The 17,594-nt window shown below is 63.5% G+C and overlaps 1 protein-coding gene across 25 annotated transcripts in view; it reads right to left on the bottom strand.

Annotated features, from left to right (window-relative positions):
• The window catches only part of KIF1A (kinesin family member 1A), a 101,659-nt gene that overhangs the window by 62,061 nt on the left and 22,004 nt on the right, over positions 1-17,594 (bottom strand). For 24 of the 25 annotated variants that reach the window (XM_058698833.1, XM_058698857.1, XM_058698963.1 and 21 more), the window contains exons 2-8: positions 13,465-13,631; positions 5,479-5,555; positions 4,702-4,881; positions 3,852-3,917; positions 3,195-3,373; positions 2,042-2,153; positions 702-779 (exon numbers count right to left, since the gene is read on the bottom strand). In XM_058698833.1, the coding sequence (XP_058554816.1) occupies positions 702-779; positions 2,042-2,153; positions 3,195-3,373; positions 3,852-3,917; positions 4,702-4,881; positions 5,479-5,555; positions 13,465-13,570 (798 nt within the window). In that variant the 5' untranslated portion in view covers positions 13,571-13,631. Of the gene's footprint in view, positions 1-701; positions 780-2,041; positions 2,154-3,194; positions 3,374-3,851; positions 3,918-4,701; positions 4,882-5,478; positions 5,556-13,464; positions 13,632-17,594 lie in introns of those variants that run through there. The other variant, XM_058698961.1, reaches the window with a different exon arrangement.

Raw genomic sequence — 17,594 nt, 5'->3', positions numbered from 1 at the left:
CTGTGTGCAGAGAGGACAGGAAGCCTCATGAACCTCGTGCTCCAGCGTGATCCCATGGGGCCTGACCCGCGTGACGTTGGTCTGAGGCCACCAAGCCCTGACCGTTAATCCCGGGGCTCCTCGGAGCACGGGAGGCTCTGGCGAGAAGCTGCTCAGAGGCCCACCCTGGCCGAGGGGGTGCGGCGCGCCCAGTGTTTGTCCTAGTCCCCCAGGGAGTCCTTAGAACACCTCACACGAGCCCCGCTGGTACAATTTCCAGGGCCCCCTCCCGTCCCCCAGGTAACGGTGGGCATCAAAGGGAGGCTGAAAATGAAAAGTCTCCTCCCCGACACCAAGGACCGCTTTGACCAGAGACTGTCCGCCTCGCAGCCTGGGTTCTGGCGGGAAAGCGCAGACACGGGTGGCCGGGGTCCTGTGAGGGCCCGCATGGGGCCCAGCCTTCCCGCCAGGGCCTCCGTCCTCGTTAACCACTAAGCCAGCGTGCTGGGCGCGGCCCTCTGGCTACCGGCCTCCTCCCACGCCCTCACCCTCGCCCCCTGCCCTCCCTGCCCGGGCTCGCCCCGGGTGGCGGTGCTCCCCGAGAGGGGCCCTCCCGCCCGGCCCACCCTGGAGCAGGCCAGGCTTGGAAGATGGGACGTGCCGGATGAGCGAGGCGTGGAGGGGCCCGCCGCCGTCCACAGGCATGGTGGCCTGGCCCCTACCTTGAGCCGCGTGCCCTTGGCTCCCGTGGAGTCGGCCCGCTCACTCCCCGCCAGGTCCACCAGGCTGATTTTGCTCACCTGAAACGGCACGTGTCGAATGCAGGAGACGCTCGAGGCCGCTAGGGGGCGCCCTGCCCCCTCCGAGGCCTGAAGCGCACGCTTGAGGGGCCGTGGCCAAGCCCTGCCCCGGGGGTCCGCCGGTCTCACACCCCGCGGTTTCCCTCTATTCACAGCGCACCGGCGGCTCTGCCTGGGGTTCAAAGCCCACCTCCCCAAGAGGCTGCGTGTCCCTCACCCCTAACACTCGCGATGCTGCGGAGACGCTGCCCTCGGTGTGCGGGGCTCTCCACGTGCTTGCACGGAACCCCCACAGAGCTCCCCAGATGTGTCCTGCCCCCCTTTTCCACAGATGGGCTCATCACCCGCGGTGGGATCCGAACCCAGCTCTGGCTCCGTTCTCTCTGCCCACCCAGACCCTGCCGGGCCATCTCTGGGAGGATGGCACCAGGCTGAGAGGACCCCGGCGCGATCGGCGACGAAGTGTGGCAAACTTCCCCGGGACATGCGGACCCTGGGGGGCTGCCTGCTGCCCGAGAGAGCACTGCCCACCAGGCGGCGGCCGAGGCGCCCCGGGGAGGAGGCCTGGACAGTGGGTCAGGGGAGGTGACACAGAGAAAACCTGACCCCAAGGGACAGGGCCACCGATGGGCAGGAAGAGGCTCTGAGCCTGCCCTGCGGCCCCTTCCGGGGCATGGAGACCACGTGTCCAGATAAAGGTCCCAGGGGACCGTGCTCCTACCCGGGTTCCCTGAGAACGCCAAGGCGCGTGGGAAAGGCATCCGGAGCCAGGGGCGGTGGGCGGGGTGGTGCTCAGACCACAGCCTCTCCTTTGTGCTTGTGGATGCCGGGGCCCCCCCGCTCTCCTGCCAGTCGGCCGGGGCCCACGGTCACCGTCGTGACAGGCACTCACTCCACCCACGGCCCTCTGCTTCCAAGGGCCACCGGTGTCCTCAGCGGTGCGGCCGTGGGGACACCCTTCCTCAGCCCCCACGGTCTCCACCAAACCCACCCGGCAGGAGGCAGACCCCGGGTCCACGGCCCCTCCACCGTCAGTCCCTTCTACGCCCAGACGGTGCCAAATACCGAGACGAGGTGGCCCCGCAGGCCGGCCAACTTCTCGGAGGCCCACGCTAAGCAGGGGGTGGTGAGGGCCTGGCGCCCAGGGTGAGGACGCTGTCCGAGCCTCGCAGGCCGGTGGTTCCCTGGCCTCCTCGTCCTGCCTGATGGGACTGACCCGCGCCCCCGCCCAAACGGCCCGCCTCTGCCAAGGCCACGCTCACCTTCTCTGTGGTGATGTTGGTCTCCGCGTCGTGGCGCTTCTGGGTGAAGATGATGTTGAAGACAGCGTGGGAGCGGCTGCTGGTCTCATTCATGTTTGTGGCCGCCACGGTCCTGGGGGAACGGAAGCCACACGTGGTTACCTGTCGTCCTATGGTCGGGCAGGAGAGTCGCCGACGGTGCCAGCCAGCTGGACCAGGTCACGGGGCATCGGCTCTCCCAGGGCTCCCGGGGCTGCCCTACCCAGCCTGGTGGTGACTGCGTGTCCCGTCACAGTGCGAACAGGGCCCACGCCCTCCCGGCCACCAGCTCCAGCCTGGTACTCGGGCGCCGTGACAGGGGTCAGCAGAGCCCAGGAGCACTCACGAAACAGGAAGGGGGCCCTGTCGGGCCAAGATGTGGAAAGGCCCCACCCAGGAGGGAAAGGAGGCGCCCACCTTCTGTCCCTTCGGTCCCCGTCTGGGCAGGGCCGGCAGCAGGCCCCTGGGGGCAGAGCCCAAGGCAACGCGAAGGGAGCTGCAGGGCTGGTCCCAGGGCTGCCGACCTGCCGGGACCTCAGGACGTGTCCCTGGTGGGGATTCGCTGTCTGACAGCCCACAGAAGGGACAGGCCTCACCAGAACCCTGCTCCTGCGGGGCTCTGACCCACGTGAGGTCGTTCACCGTGGGGGCGTCCCGGGGCGGCAGAGAAGGCGACCGTTTCCGTGAGCAGCCGGGCAGACCCCCCGCCCCCCCGGGGCAGTGCCACCAGTGCCCGTGGCCAGCAGCGCCTTATGGCTGACCCTGCCCCCAGGCCCCCACCTACGCCCCCTGCAGAGCGGGCAGAACCGGGCCTCACAGCCTCCTGACCACTGGGCCCAACGGGGCAGCTGCCCACAGGGAAGGACCCCGGGGAGACTCACAGATGATGCCAGTCCCCCCCAGGAGGAGCAGCCCCTGTGGAGGTGACAGGGTGGGGGTCTGGAGGCCCCTCCCAGGCTGGCCCTTCAATGGCCTCAGGCCCACGGGGTCCACCCTCCACAGGGGTGCTGGACAGACCCCACGGGGAAACCGACGGGTGCCCCAGGAGCAGACCTTCCTCAGGGAGACTCACAATGGTGGGGGGGGGGGGTGTTTAGGGTAGAGAACTGGGGGAGGGTGAGCCCCCGGCGTGCACCTGGCCTTGTTCCCTGAGTCCATGAGGTCCTGGATGTCATTGTAGGAGGTGACGGCCAGCTTGGAGAGGTCCTCCACATACGGCCCCATCAGCGGGTGCTCGCGCACGCGCAGGTTGCCCTTGTTCTTGGGATTCAGGAGGTCACGGACGCGTTCACAATAAATCTCCATGTAGCTGACCTGCAGGGCGGAGATGTACCATCAGGGCCCCCCAAGGTGGGGGCGCAGGGCCGCTACCAGGGACTCTTGGGATAGGGGTGTGGGGGCCACCTGCTGGCAGGGGGAGGCATGTGCGAGTGCAGGGGTCAGGTGAGTGCAGTGAGTGCACAGGGAAGTCGGCCCACCTCCTGCTGGTCCCCCCACCTGCGCTCATCCTGGGGCTCGTCCGACGTGGACACACCGCGGCCATGGCAGAGCCAGGTCCCGCGGCTCTGAGACATCTGTCCCTGCCCCTGGTCTGGAGCAACTACTTAGTGAGACTTGCTGAGCAGAGGACAGCCCCTCGCTCCCGTGCCCGGTGTGGGTGTCACATGCACGAGGGAGGGACGAGCCAACGGCACAGACCAGTGGTGGGGACTTGCTTTAAAGCAGAAAAGCACCGCTGTCCACGCCCGAGCCCCCCGCTGTGCTGGAAGAATGGACGCTCGGGGAGCCTTACCTCCACGGAGTAGGACATGTTGTCATTGGTCGTGTCGTTGATGCGGGAGAACAGGTCTTCACAGAGCTATAGGGCCGAAGACACACCGTCAGGTGATGGGGACAATGGGACTGTTCCTGGAGCCCTGCCCCCGGGGTGCTATGGGCAGCCTGAGCCCAGGCCAGACGCCGCTCTCCGGGGCCCTCTTGCTCATAACAGTCCACCTCAAAGGCACTGAAAAGGCCTGCAGCCAAAGAGCGGCTGTCTTCTGCTTAAGTCATGGAGTCCCCACGGACCATCTGTGATCCCTTCCTACGCTCTTCGTGCCGTCTTTGTCTCCACCGGGTGGGCTGGGGTCCCCCGTGCTACAGGCTACCCGGTGTTCTCTCCTGCCCTGACCAGGTCAAGCGCTGACCAGCTCAGATCCAGAAGCCTGCCCGGGGTCCCAGCAGCTCAGGGCCCATGAGTCATCCATGTCTCAGCCTGCAGTTAACCAAAGGCCACCCCTTGTCCCGGGCGTCTCTCCCTGTCCGCCGCCAGCCTCCACAGCTCCCGGGGGAAGGGTCAGCGTGACAATGACTCTCCCGACTGCCCTGTCTTACGGATGTGACCCGGGGGGCACGGCCAGGGCTCTGCCCCTCAACACCCCCCACCGCAGGGCCTGGGGCTCCAGCCTCTTCAGAGCAGGTCCGCCCCACGCCGCCCCTCCTGCCCTGCCCTCCCGCCTCGCAGTGTCCCTCCCCTCCTGGCCCCCTTCTCTCCGAGGCTGCTCCCCTGGGGCGCCCTGCCCGGCCCTTCCCCGCTGGGCTCCTGCAGCCCTGCCCGTGCTGCCCTCCCCCGGCCTCCCGCCCCAGCCCCGGGGCCCGCGTGCCTGCGGGATGATGCCCTGCTGGTCCTTCTCCTGCTTGCCCATCATGGTGTAGGACTTGCCGGCCCCGGTCTGCCCGTAGGCGAAGATGCACACGTTGTAGCCCTCGAAGGCGTGCTGCAGCATCTCCTCGCCGATGTCCCGGTACACCTGCTTCTGTGACGCGTACTTGATGTCCTCCGGCTGCAAGACAACAGGGGGCGAAGCTGTAGGAGGCCGGGTGCGCCCGAGGCTCAGCCCGCTGCGTTCTCCGAGCACCCGCCTCGCAGCCCGAGGCCTCCCCCTGGGGAGGGACGCCCGCCCCGCGCCCCGGCGCTCAGACGCCCCGGAGAGGGGACCTAATCCTGCCTGGCGGGGCGGAAGGGCATCTCAGCAGAGGGAACTGCCTGTGTGAAGGCTCCGAGGCAGGAGCATGGGACATAAGGCTCAAAATCAAGGCTGGGTTGGCAGCCTTGGGAATGAGGAGCGGTGGGGCTGGAGGCCCTGGGAGCCCACAGATCGGTTACAGCGGCCGGATGCTCTCCCAACAGAGGATTATTTAGGCAGGTCCGGGGCGTTACCATAACCATGCCTGTCACTGCTCGGGGTGACCTTTCAAGCACACGGGGACTTGAGGAGGTAGGCCCCTCCCCCCCGGGCAGGTGCCGCTGGCCCCTTCCCCTGTCCCACCCTCATGTCCCAGGTCAGGAGCTCAGAGAGGTTAAGGGACTGGTTAAGGCCCACACAGCAAGCATCCACACGACTGCGGCCCACCCCCCTGGATCCCAGCCCTGGGCTTACCGAGGTGTGTGACCAGTAGGAATAGTCGAAGCTGAAGCTTTTGGGTGTCTCCTTGGGCTGTTTGGGGTTAATGATGGCTGCGGAGGGGGCGGGGGGGAACAGGCGTGGCAGTTAATGCTGTGCCGGGGGAGAGACGACCAGTATGTGGTCCATACCCTCCAGAGAGGTACCCAGGCCAGGGAAGTGGGGTCCTCGGTGGTCTCTGGCTCCAGACAAGCCCCCCACAGTGGGATGGGGCCAGGGCTCCGATTCCAGGCAGACAAGCCACGTCTGCCCCCTTCCTCTGTCGGGTGGAGCCTGCAGCCCACCCCCACCGCTCGGTCCAGCCTCCCTCGCCGCCCACCCCTCTGGGTCTCCGCGTACACGTGCCCTGGAAGCAGCCAGAAGGCCGGGCAGGCTGGGCAGCCCGGCACGGTCGTGCTCTGCTTCCTCCGGGCCCTGTCGTTCCCATGTGGCTCCCGTGTGCTGTGTGCGGCCCTGGCTGTCCCCGCTGGGGCACCCCATCACAGCCTCCACCGCCTGCTCCTCCCGGCCTGTGCCTGCAGGCTCCCTCCAGGCTCGCGCTCACGGGCCCCCGGGTGCCGTCCTGTGCGCGCCCCGCCCCCGCAGCGGGCTGCACCCCGGGCTGACCAGAGGCAGCCCTGGGAACGAGGCCACGAATGCGTGCTGGTGCCGTCACACACCAGCCGGTGCCTGCCACGCGTCCCAGCGGCCCCGGACCCAAGCCTGCTCTGCCCCCGTTGCCCCAGGCCTGCAAGAGGTGACTGCTCTGTGGCCAGGCAGGAGGGACTGAGGCCTCCACCCCCATTGAGCCACCCCGCCCGCTGCCTACCGGAGCACCATCTGAACCTTTGAGGTCTGCGTTGACCTTGACGGAGGACTCTGGGGCCGGGGGTCTGTGCGGGCAGGCCCCCGGGGCCACTTGCTCTGGCTGACGGGCCTGCTCCCAGCACGGGCATCCCCTGAAGCCCTGTCCCCAGGGCTGACTTGGCTTTGGGACCCAGACCCCAGGTTTGAGGAGTTCCGGGAGATAACCAGCACCTTGGGGAAGTTAGCAGGAAGGAGCAGGTGACCGACCACCCCAGCGCTGTCCTCGGGGCCTCGAGGGGGTCACATCCCTGCTGCCTCCAGGAGCAAGGCCAAGGAGAGCAGGCTGTCCTGCTGTCCACTCCTGCTGGGACCTGGGGACACAGCCACCAGAACCCCGAGCACAGATAATGCCAGTGCCGTGGAAACAAGAATCACGGCACCCCTCCCAGGCAAAGTCCGGGCTAGGCCTCCCATGGCTCACGCGGCAGGGGCCTGGTCCCCTCTGCTCCTCACCTCCCTGCCTTGCAGGCCTGGCCCCCCTACCCTGCTCCCGAAACAGGCCCTGATCCCTATCCCGGGTCCTTGGACAGGCCCGCTCCCCAACCCTGCTCCCTGGGCAGACTCGGGCCCACCTGGCACACCGTCCCCGCCGCCCACCCCCTGCGTGCCCAGACACAGCCGATTTCACCAGAGAAACAGCTTCCTTTGCCAGGGTCTCGAGTTTCTCCTTGTCTGGGATTGAGGAGGGAGGAGGGAGAGGGGTCCTCGGGGGCTCGCCGAGCCGGGGACGGGCTCCCACCAAGCCTGGGGGGGGCTGGGGCCCCTCCAACGAGCACACAGTCCCGGGAGAGCCGCCCGGGGTGCACGCCTGCAAGGGACAGACATGTGGCGGGGGGGGGGGGGGGGGGTAGCTGGAACGGGGAAGGGACGGCCGGGAGGAAGCGGCGGAACGGAAGCCGTTCATCTCCGTCTCAATGTCCCTGCGACCTCAGGCCCCACGAGCCAGCGTGTGCTGCTTGGGCCCCTTCCAGCCAAACACTGAAGACTTTTGTGAGCCTGCTGTCAAACCGTTGCAGCTCGAAACTAGCCGAGGGGAGAGTATTTATACCACGTAAGTCAGGCGACAGGTGTGTGTGGGAGAGTGTGAGCGTGTAAGCGTGCGAGTGTGTAAGCGCATGGGGGGGTGTGCAAGTGTGTGTATGTGAGAGCGTGTGAGCACGTGTGAGACGGCGTGTGAGAGTGTGGTGAGAGAGTGTGTGTGTGAGCGTGAGAGCGCATGTGCACAAGCGAGCTGGCTTGCCAGCAGCCCACTGCCTCAAACGTGCAGGATTTAGGAGGCGGCCACCCTCATGGAGCGGGACCTCGGCGGGGCCTCGGGGAACAGTGAGTCCCACACCCGGCCGCTGGCATTCCTCGCGCACGGCACAGCCCCCTCCTCACCTTCTCCCGACAGACAAGGAGGCTCCATGGCCATCTGATCTGGTTCACAGCCCCTGTGCCCTGGCCAGCCCTGCTGCACCCCGGCCAGCCCCCCTGCACCCCAGCCAACCCCCTGCACCCCGGCCAGCCCCCTGCACCCGGCCAGCCCTGCTGTCCCAGCCAGCCCCCTGCACCCCGGCCAACCCTGCTGCACCCGGCCAGCCCTACTGCACCCCAGCCAACCCCCTGCACCCCGGCCAGCCCTGCTGCCCCAGCCAGCCCCCTGCACCCCGGCCAGCCCTGCTGCACCCCAGCCAACCCCTGCACCCCGGCCAGCCCTGCTGCCCCAGCCAGCCCCCTGCACCCCGGCCAGCCCTGCTGCACCCCAGCCAACCCCTGCACCCCGGCCAGCCCTGCTGCCCCAGCCAGCCCCCCTGCACCCCGCCCAACCCCCTGCACCTCGGCCAGCCCGCTGCACCCCGGCCAACCCTGCTGCACCCGGCCAGCCCTGCTGCACTCGGCCAGCCCCCTGCACCCTGGACAACCCCCTGCATCCCGGCCAGCCTCCTGCACCCTGGCTAGCCCCTCTGCACCCCATCACTGTGCCCTCTTGATTCTGCGAGGCACAGCCCTCATCCACGTGTGCAAGGTCCGCCTTCCTGCTGGAACATCACCCCTGAGGGTGGTAAGAGCCTCTGTCCTGCCCCCCTAGGGCTCCGTGGGGAGAGTACTTGTTACTTGTTCCATGTAAATCGGCCAGCAGGTAGGCGAGTGTGTATGTGCGTGTGTGACAGAGAGAGAGAGAGAGAGAGAGAGAGAGAGAACACATGCCTGGAAGCTCATGCCCAGCACACGCTTGCTGACAACATGAAGGGGCCCCCTGTCCACTTTCCTGCATGGCCACACGTGATGACAGGCCCTCACAGAGCCTCGGTTTCCCCGTCTGTGCCTCGGAAACGGTCCTCATCCCCGTGAGGACAGCAAACAAGGTCACCACTGTGACCCTGTGAGCGGAACGGCCGTGGTGACCCTATCGGGTGGCAGACATCCCAGGGAGAAGGCAGCTGTCCCAGGGCTCCTCCCTGACACCGCATCGGCCGTTCCTCCCATGAACAGGCCTGCAGCAGCACCACTGCCTCCTCAGCCACTGCCGAGTTCCCTTTGGTGGCCTTCTGTTCCCAGTTTCACTCTATGTGGAGCCAAGAACATTCTAGAACAGTGATGGCAAATAGGGGCTGACTTAGATGAATTAGGTGTTTGCAACACCTGGGTCTGTGCACAGGGCTGCTGGTTGACAAAGGCCTTTGGGAGAAAGACCACTATGAGCAGAGGAGAAGGGTCCGGAATATTCCAGCAGACCATCCAGAATGGCGGTTCATTGCCTGATGCCCACCAGGACCAGCTCGCCAGCATCCAGGAGGAGGGCTGGAGGCAGGAAGGCCAGGCTGGGGGTGGGCCTGTGGGGCCTGGCAGGGCTGGGGGCAGGCCCTGGATGATCAGCCCTGCCATGGCCTCCTGCTCCAGAGGCAGTGTCCTGGGTGAACAGCGTCCTCCCCAAATTCACATCTACCTGGAACCCCAGAAAGTGACCTTTGGAAAAAAGGTCTTGGCAGATGTAATTAGTTAGGATGAGATCATGCAGATTAGGGTGGGCCATACATTCAGTGACCGGGGTCCTTATAAGAAGGGAAAGCACAGACAGACAAGCAGACACGTAGGGAAAAGGCCACGTGAGGACGGAGGCAAGCCCAGGCCCGCTGGCAGCCCCACAGGCAGGAGACAGGCCAGGAACGGATGCTCGCAGAGCCTCAGAGGAAGCCAGCCCCATGGACAGCCTGATCTCACACTTCTGGTTTCTGGGAAAATAATTTCCATCCCAGCTTATTTTTCCTGGGAAAATGAATTTTCCCACTGGTGCAGAGGGTCCAGGAATGAAGGCCAGTCTGAAATGGACACAAGAGACGCTGAGATCCAGGCCCAGCCTCGCTTCGGGGCCCCAGGGGTACAGGGGCAGGGGTGGGGGGGGCCCCCAATCCTGAGGGTTCCTCTGTATAGCCGGGACTCAGAGAGAAGAGAGCAAACCCTTCCAGAAGTTTCAGTCTGTTCTTATGTAAAGCGGGGATGTGGGGGTACTCACAGGACCTCTGTACCCCTGAGTAACCTACACCGGACCTGCCACGTAGGCACAGAAGCATACGCTGCGTACGATTTGGTTGGCTCACAAAATTACTAGTTTTGGAATGTTCCAGTGAACGGTATTGTTCATCCAGGCAGTGAGTATGGGACGACAAATTAAGTTCACCTCTAAATGCTTCTAATCTGCGCCTCACGATGGAGGTTCAAGGGGTACATTTAGGGACATGGCATCTCCTGTGCACACCTAGTCTTGAGGTTCAAGAAACATGTCACATCCCTGACACTCACGGCCTGGCACTGGATGCCGTTGGGCAAATCCACTTACAGAGCCCACCCGGTGTATCACTGGGGAGAGTGGCTCCCTGCTCAACACTTCTCTGCTGGCCCTCGAGGCCTCGCACAGCCTCACCCGGCGGAGCATCGTCCCCACCCTTTCTCATAGGCCCCACAGACACTGGCAAGGTGGCCGCCCAAACCCCGCCTCCGTGGGTGTCCACCCACCTGCGCAGCTCTGCCCCGGGGCTGCCAGAAATAAAGCCCGTCCTGCCCTCTGACCCCGCTCCTCAGACACGCTCTTCTGTGCTAAGGGCTGGAGGGCACTCTCCTTGCCTCTGGGTTTCCTCAGCCTTCACCCCCGCTTCTGACCTGGCTTCTAGCACTTTCTATCAGTACCATCACTGCTTTGTTTTCTCTGAAAATGAAAATAGCTTCCAGGGGCGCCTGGGTGGCTCAGTCGGTTAAGCATCCGACTTCGGCTCAGGGCATGATCTCGCAGTCCACGAGTTCGAGCCCCGCGTCAGGCTCTGTGCTGACAGCTCAGAGCCTGGAGCCTGTTTCAGATTCTGTGTCTCCCTCTCTCACTGACCCTCCCCCGTTTATGCTGTCTCTCCCTGTCTCAAAAATAAATAAACGTTAAAAAAAAAATAGAAAATAGCTTCCAAAGCAAGTGTCCTGATTATCCATTCTTCTGACACTCCTCTCCCTCCCTGTCTGTCTCTTCATCTCTGTCTCTCTCTCTGTCTCTCAGGCCAGAGGTAGGTCAGAGTTTTCACCCCCCACGGCCCATCATCTCCTCCAGCCATTTGCTTCCGTGACACCCATCCCATCCTGTCCTAGACCACTCCCAAGTTCCAGGGGAGACAGGGGTCCGACTCTGATGTTTTGTTCTTTCTGTTTATTCTGCAGGTTCTTACAGGGTCTGGTTGCCTGTGAACTCCTCAGGCCAAGACCCTCAGCTACTGTCTAAGGTGGTGACTGTGCTGGTCAGGCCTGGCCCAGGTGTGAGCAGGGACCCCCATAGTCATTCCCGCTGTCCTGGGTCATCAAACACTGACATGACAGACCCTGTCAGCTCCTTGGGCCGGTGTCCACTGCCCACCCAGGGCCAGAGCCCCTACCAGAGGTCGCAGTTCCCACCAGGGGTCACCGTTCTCACCCAAGAGGTCACTTCCCACCCCGGGTCACAGTTCCCACCAGGGGCCACGGTTCTCACCCAAGAGATCACAGTTCCCACCCAAGAGGTCACCTTCCCACCCTGGGTCACGGTTCCCGCCAGGGGTCACAGGTCCCACCAGGGGTCATGGTTCCCACCAGGGATCATGGTTCCCACCAGGGGTCACAGTTCCCACCAGGGATCGTGGTTCCCACCAGGGGTCGTGGTTCCCACCCAGGGGTCCCAGTTCTTGTACAGCTCTTGGCTTCCCACCTCTAAGGTGAGAGTCACCCTCCTGAGCACCTTCTCTGGCCGCGAGGAAAGCAGGCCCCTGGACCGACCCTCAGCTCACGCTGGGGAGACGCCAGACAGGCAGCCAGCCTCTGGGGACAATGACTCAGAGATGCATTCTCTAGGTCAGGGGGTCCCGGCGACCGGCCCCGCTGCCTGCGGTGCCCCCTGCCCCCCAGGCATCAGCGCCCTCCGCATTTCCACGTTCTCTCCCCACGTGTCCCAGACCACTTCCCCAGTAAACCCTTCCAAATCCTCCCGTCAGGGTCTGCTTCCGGGGACCGAGCGGAGGCGACTCGGTTCCTGAAAGCCGCGACAAAACCCGGGGGCCTCCACAACCTGCCCACACGGACGAAGGGACGTAGGGCGCCACCTCCCGGCCCCTCCCCCTCCCATGGAGCCTAAAGGGGCCCAGAACATTCCCAGAGACTCCCCAGTCCTCACGCCCTCCACACGCCCTGAGTGCCCCTCCCCTCGGCCAGCCCCTCCCTCCAACCTGGTGGCTAACAGGCGGGGCAGGGTTATGTGGGGGTGCAGGGCACCCGAGGACGGGCGAGGCCTCCATCCACCCCACGACCTGAGGATGAGGCGCGGAGTGAGCAGCTGGCGTCGAGCACACAGGACAGCTTATACCCCCGGAGCCCGCAGGTGACAGCTGCAGTAGCCGCTTGAGGGACCCCGGGGGCAAAGTGCCTGGCTGAGCCCTGAATTCTCGTCGTACGTCAGCGGTTGTGGGACAGGCTATCAATCAGCGGGAGATATCAGCCAAACACGGCTGCAGTTTCCACGGGACCCTAGACAAGCCCCGCTAACCCACGGGTGGGAAGCAAGGGGTGGCGGGCCTTCCGGGTGGCTGGGGGGGGGGGGGGGGGTCTGGCAATGCTCTGCTCAGGCTGTGAGACCTCCGGGCTACGCGCTGTGCTTTGCCTGCATGCGTCTGCACGCGTGCTGCCACTCAGCACGAAAGTTCAAAGCAAAAGAGCAAAGGACAGGCTCAGAGAGAGTGCTCCCCGGACTCGGAGTGAGTGCTCCCCGGGCTCGGAGTGAGTGCTCCCCGGGACTCCAGCAGCCTGCGTGTGCCCTAAAGAAACCCTTCGGGGCACATCTGAGCGTGAAACCATCATCTTATCTCTTACTGTCCACGTGTTGACTGCAGGCCTCCTACTTCTCAGGCAGTTTTGAGACGACTTACAGTCACAAGGCCAAAGGACAGACAGAAATAAAAGAACGTGTCAATGGAGGGCAGCTGAAACAAGGTGAGAAACCAGTAACCTCGCGTACTGGGTTGGAAAGTGTGCCCCCAAATTCACGTTCACCCCGAGCCTCAGAACATGACCTTATTTGGAAACAGGGCTGTTGAAGATGTAGTTAGTCGTTACCATGAGATCAGACTGGATTAGGGTGGGTCTTAAATCCAGTGATCATCAGGGTTTTGTCTTCGTCTGGCTTTTAGTTAAAATATAGTGTGAAACCGGTTTCGGGAACAGAAATTCGGTGATTCGTCACTCACGTGGGATACCCGGTGCTCATCCCAACAAGTGCCCCCCTTAATGCCCATCCCCCGCCCACCTCCCAGGCGATCCGTGCTCTCACGTGACGGTCACCTGAAGATGCCAGCTACAGGCCCAGATGGCCAGACCAGCAGAAGCCGCCTCCTCTAGGACCTCAGAGGCAGCACGGCCCTGTCAGTGCCTTGATCTCCGACACTGGCCTTCAGAACCGGGGGAGGACACATCTCTGTCACTTTAGCCTTCCCGCCCCGCTGGTGATTTGCCACTGCTGCCCCCAGGGAGCCAACACACCAGGTGGACAAGGAGGGAGGTGGGGGCCAGGGCGGCTGCTGTGTCTGAGGGGGAGGCCCAGCAGCCGACGACAACGCCGTCACGACCCATACTCACTGGTGGTGCTTCCAGACATCTGGATGATGCACTTGGAGTCTCGGCTCATCTCCCTGGAATTGAAGGGGCGGACACGCACCGCCACCTTCACCGAGGCCCCGGCCATCTCTCCGGCCTTTGTTGGTCACCCTCAGCAGCGCTGGGAGCCCTGGCGAGGGCGGAGACACCTTGGGAGAAAGGGAGACACGGATTAGAAGCGATATCCAAAAGGCAGAACAGTATTTCCAGTTGGGGACTGGACCTTCTCCCTTCCGAAATCCCCCTAAGTGATCCCTGCGTGTGGTGCCACACCACAGGGGCCAGGAACTGGAGAGGGCGGCCACAGACGCGAAACACCACACATTTTAGACAAGAAAGCAGACAGGATGAGTGGAGCCGGGCTTAGCGAGCCTGGGAAATCCAGAGCCCAGCAAGAAATAAGCCAATTCACGCCGCGGGGCCTGGAAAGACTCTAGGTACCTCCGAAGGCCCGCGTCTGGGTGGGATCAAAGGCGGGTGTTTGTGGAAAATCAGCATTAAACCTGTTATGGGTTGACTTACGTCCCGTCAAAATTCCTGCGTTGAAGTCCTAAACCCCAGGACCTCAGAACGTGACCTTATCTGGAGACGGGGCCCTTGCAGATGTTACTGGTTAAGATGAGGTCACACTGGAGTCGGATGAGCCCCCCACCCAATACAGAGTCCTTCTAAAAAGACACAGAGACACAAGGAGAGTGCCATGTGGAGACAAAGGCAGAGATCGGGGCGATGCCTCCACAAGCTAAGGAACGGCAAAGGTGACAGCAAACACCAGGAGCCAGAAAGCCCAGAACAGTCTCCCTGACGGCCTCAGTAGGAAACAGCCCTGTTCACACCTGATCTCGGGTTTCCGGCCTCCGGACCGGGAGACAATATGTCTCTGTTCTCTGAGCCACCAGTCTGTGGAACTTTGTTACAGCAGCTCGGGCAGGCCGGTGAGGACCCCTAGCCCCCCACCCTCCCCCTGCGGACATCCAGGACCCTGCCCTCCACCACCACCGGGCAGGAGGTCAGAGGCCCTGCCCAGCCCGGGGCCCCCGAGGGCCGGACGAGGGCAGGTGCGGAGCGCCCACTGCAGAGGGGCTGAACGAAGGCCACGGAAATGCCAGGCGGCGGGAACCCCGTGCAGGGCTCTCGTCTGGGGAAAGCAGCCAGGACCATACCCTCCTGCAAGAAACAGAGACTAAAACAACCAGACAATGAACACAACAGCAAGAGACAGTGCAGGGAACAGAAGGAAAGTATTTTCTTAATGCCTTGTAATTAATGTTCTCAGAAAGGAAAGCTACCAGGTCCACAAGCGAGGGGAGGATGCTATTTGTAAGAGGACCATTTAACGAATAAGACAGTTCTTCGAAATGAAAACAGAAACTTTAAAAGTTGGAATTACCAATTTTCCATCAAAGGGGACGGACAGAATTTGAGGGTCAGTGAAAAGCAGCCACTGAAGAGATAATTCAAGCAAACCTCCCCGGACTGCCAGTCCCGTCTCCGAATTCAAAGGGCCTACCCTCCCTGCCAGCTGTAAAATGTCACACACCAGGCAAATCGTGAAATGTCAGAACTTCAGGGTTAAAGGGAAGATTCCATAAGCTTCCAGAGGCACAACAGACCACAGAGGATGGAGAATCAGAGTGGTATCTGTATCTCCTCGGCCACATGGTGATGAAGAGACGCTTCCAAACTGCCGAGGAGAGGCGTCCTGCCACCTCCAGTTCTAAACGCAGCCGAACTGCCAGTCGAGTGCGAGGAGAACAAAGACCTAGAAGACTGTGGAACATGCTGGGATCTGTGCTCCGGCAAGTGCGGGGGTGAACAGGGAACGTGAGGAAGACGCGGGTCCAGGACCAGGGGATGGTGCAGGGGGTCCCAGGAGGACACTGGGGCTGCCTCAGGGGGACACCCCTGATGGGAGGGGACATCAGTGATGCCAGCAGGAGGGAGGCTAGGTCCGAGGCCAGGGAGAAGTGGCCGTCAGAGTGTCACAGGGTTTGACGAGAGCAGAGGAGGCACGTGCGGAGCAGAGAAGGGTCCTTACTGGTCCTACCACTGCAAACATAAAGTTCTAACTCAGGAACCACACAGGAAATGCGGCAGGAAGACGGGGACAGAGTTGTTGGGCCGGGGGGGGTTCTCTGCTGGAGCGATGCTACGGGACAGCTGAACCTCCAGATTAGCTAAACCCAGGGGCGCCTGGGGGGCTCCGTCGGTTAAGCCCCCGACTTCAGCTCAGGTCGTGATCTCACGGTTTTGGGGTTCGCGCCCCGCGTCGGGCTCTGTGCTGACAGCGCAGAGGCTGCTTGGGATTCTCTTTCTCTCTCTGTCCCTCCCACACTCACACACTCTCTCGCGCTCAAAATAAATCAACATTAAAGGCAAAAAAACAGATTAGCTAAATCCAGAAACCAAAGAAGTGGCCACCTGAGCGGACTTGAGAGACGGGGGAGCACACACCAGAGCCGGGAGCGGGGGGGGGGGGGGGGGGGGGAGGCAAGCGGGGCCGTCCCTCTGTCCCTCTGTCCCTCCCGAGGAGCCTCAGCCCCACTGCCTCGGGTGCCACGTCCACATGTGCTTGGTGAGAAGTTTAGGAACCAACCAAAGGACGACAAGCAAGAGTGACATGGTTGCTGGAGCCCCGGCGCCACCAGGCCTGCTCTGTGACAACCTCGGCGAGTGCGAGGCCGCCCTTCACGTCCCTTGGGAGGTCAGCCTCACGCTCACGTCAAGGAAGCGGCTCCCCGAGGATGCAGGCCCGGGCTGGGCTCCCGCCAGCTGGACACGACAGTGTCTGGGCGCTGGAAGCCCACAGGCCAGGGGCGGGCGAACAGTCTTTGCGGCAAGACCCGGGCGAGACGGGACAGGAGGAAGGAGGCCGAGGACGGGGCCGCAGGGGGAGCAGGCCTGTGCTTGTTGGGGGGCACATGACACCTGATCGTCCCCTGCGGGAGGCGGCCCCTGCGCATCCCCCTGCCCACCCTGCGTGCCCAGACTGAGGCTCCTGGAGGGAGCCCCGGAAGCGGGGCGGGCGCGGGTGGGCAGGACCCACGGCGGAGCACGGGCCGCCAGCCCTCCCTCCAGGCCTCGATGCCAGCGAGGCGCCGGTGAGCTTCCTCCAGACATCGGACTGTGCTCGACTCCCCACGTGCCAAGGTCAGGGCAGGGGGGCAGAGAAAGAAGCCGCCTGGGGGACCCCGGGGAGGCCGGGGGCGGGGTGGGGGGAGGCACGCACAGGGGTGTGGGGACTGGCACAAGGGGACGATCCCATGATGCCGGGGCACACAGAGCCCCAAACCCCACCCGGTGGGGGGGAAGGGGTGAATATTCACAGGAATCACAAAGGTACAGAAAAATCTGGTTTTCCCTAAAGCCACAGCTGCCGAAGACCAGGTGACTCACCGACAAGCCTCCCGAGGCAGAGACAGGGGCCTGTGGAGACACATGCATCCCCTCACGGCCAGTGGGCCCAGGGAAGCTTCCAGGGGGTCCCGGGAACAGAACCACCTTCAAGCATCTGTTTCCACAGAAAATGCTGCCAACCGGGTCTCTGAGGTGCTGTCTCTTGAGCGTCCCCAGCCACGGTCTCCCAGCCACAGTCCCCCAGCCCCGGACACCAGGACAAGGCAGGGCCCGAATGAAGAGGGTCCGGCAGCCACAGGCAGCGCCAGACATAGAGCCCCGGTGCCCTCAGACTCTCACTCCTGAGCCCTGGCCTCGCCCAACTGGCCAGGGACCCGGCGGGCACGCGGGCAGCGGGCACAGCCGTCGTGAGACACAGATGCTCTTTGAGCGGGAGCGTGACCCTTAGGCAGTCTGGGCCTTCAAGGCATCGAGAAGGGTCGTCAAGGTGTGCTTCAAAATCGAACAGGGTTCCAGAGTCTCCTACCACACCCTACACCCTGGGGTTCTCGCTGGCAGCCGCAACCACGAGTATGGCCTCCACACTAGCAGGGAAGGAAATGATTCGCTCGAGAGCAGATCGAAAGGACGGGGCAGGCAGCCCTCGGCAACGAGACAGGGGTCTGCGTGTCGGCGTCATGGGCCACTGCGCACGGCTCGTGCCGAAGGCGCCCGGGGTATTCCCGAAGCCACATCGACGTCCGTTGATGAGGAGC

The sequence above is a fragment of the Neofelis nebulosa genome, chromosome 2 (assembly GCF_028018385.1).
Source record: "Neofelis nebulosa isolate mNeoNeb1 chromosome 2, mNeoNeb1.pri, whole genome shotgun sequence".
In the NCBI taxonomy this organism is placed as follows: domain Eukaryota; kingdom Metazoa; phylum Chordata; class Mammalia; order Carnivora; family Felidae; genus Neofelis; species Neofelis nebulosa.
This window is presented reverse-complemented; position numbering and strand designations above follow the sequence as displayed.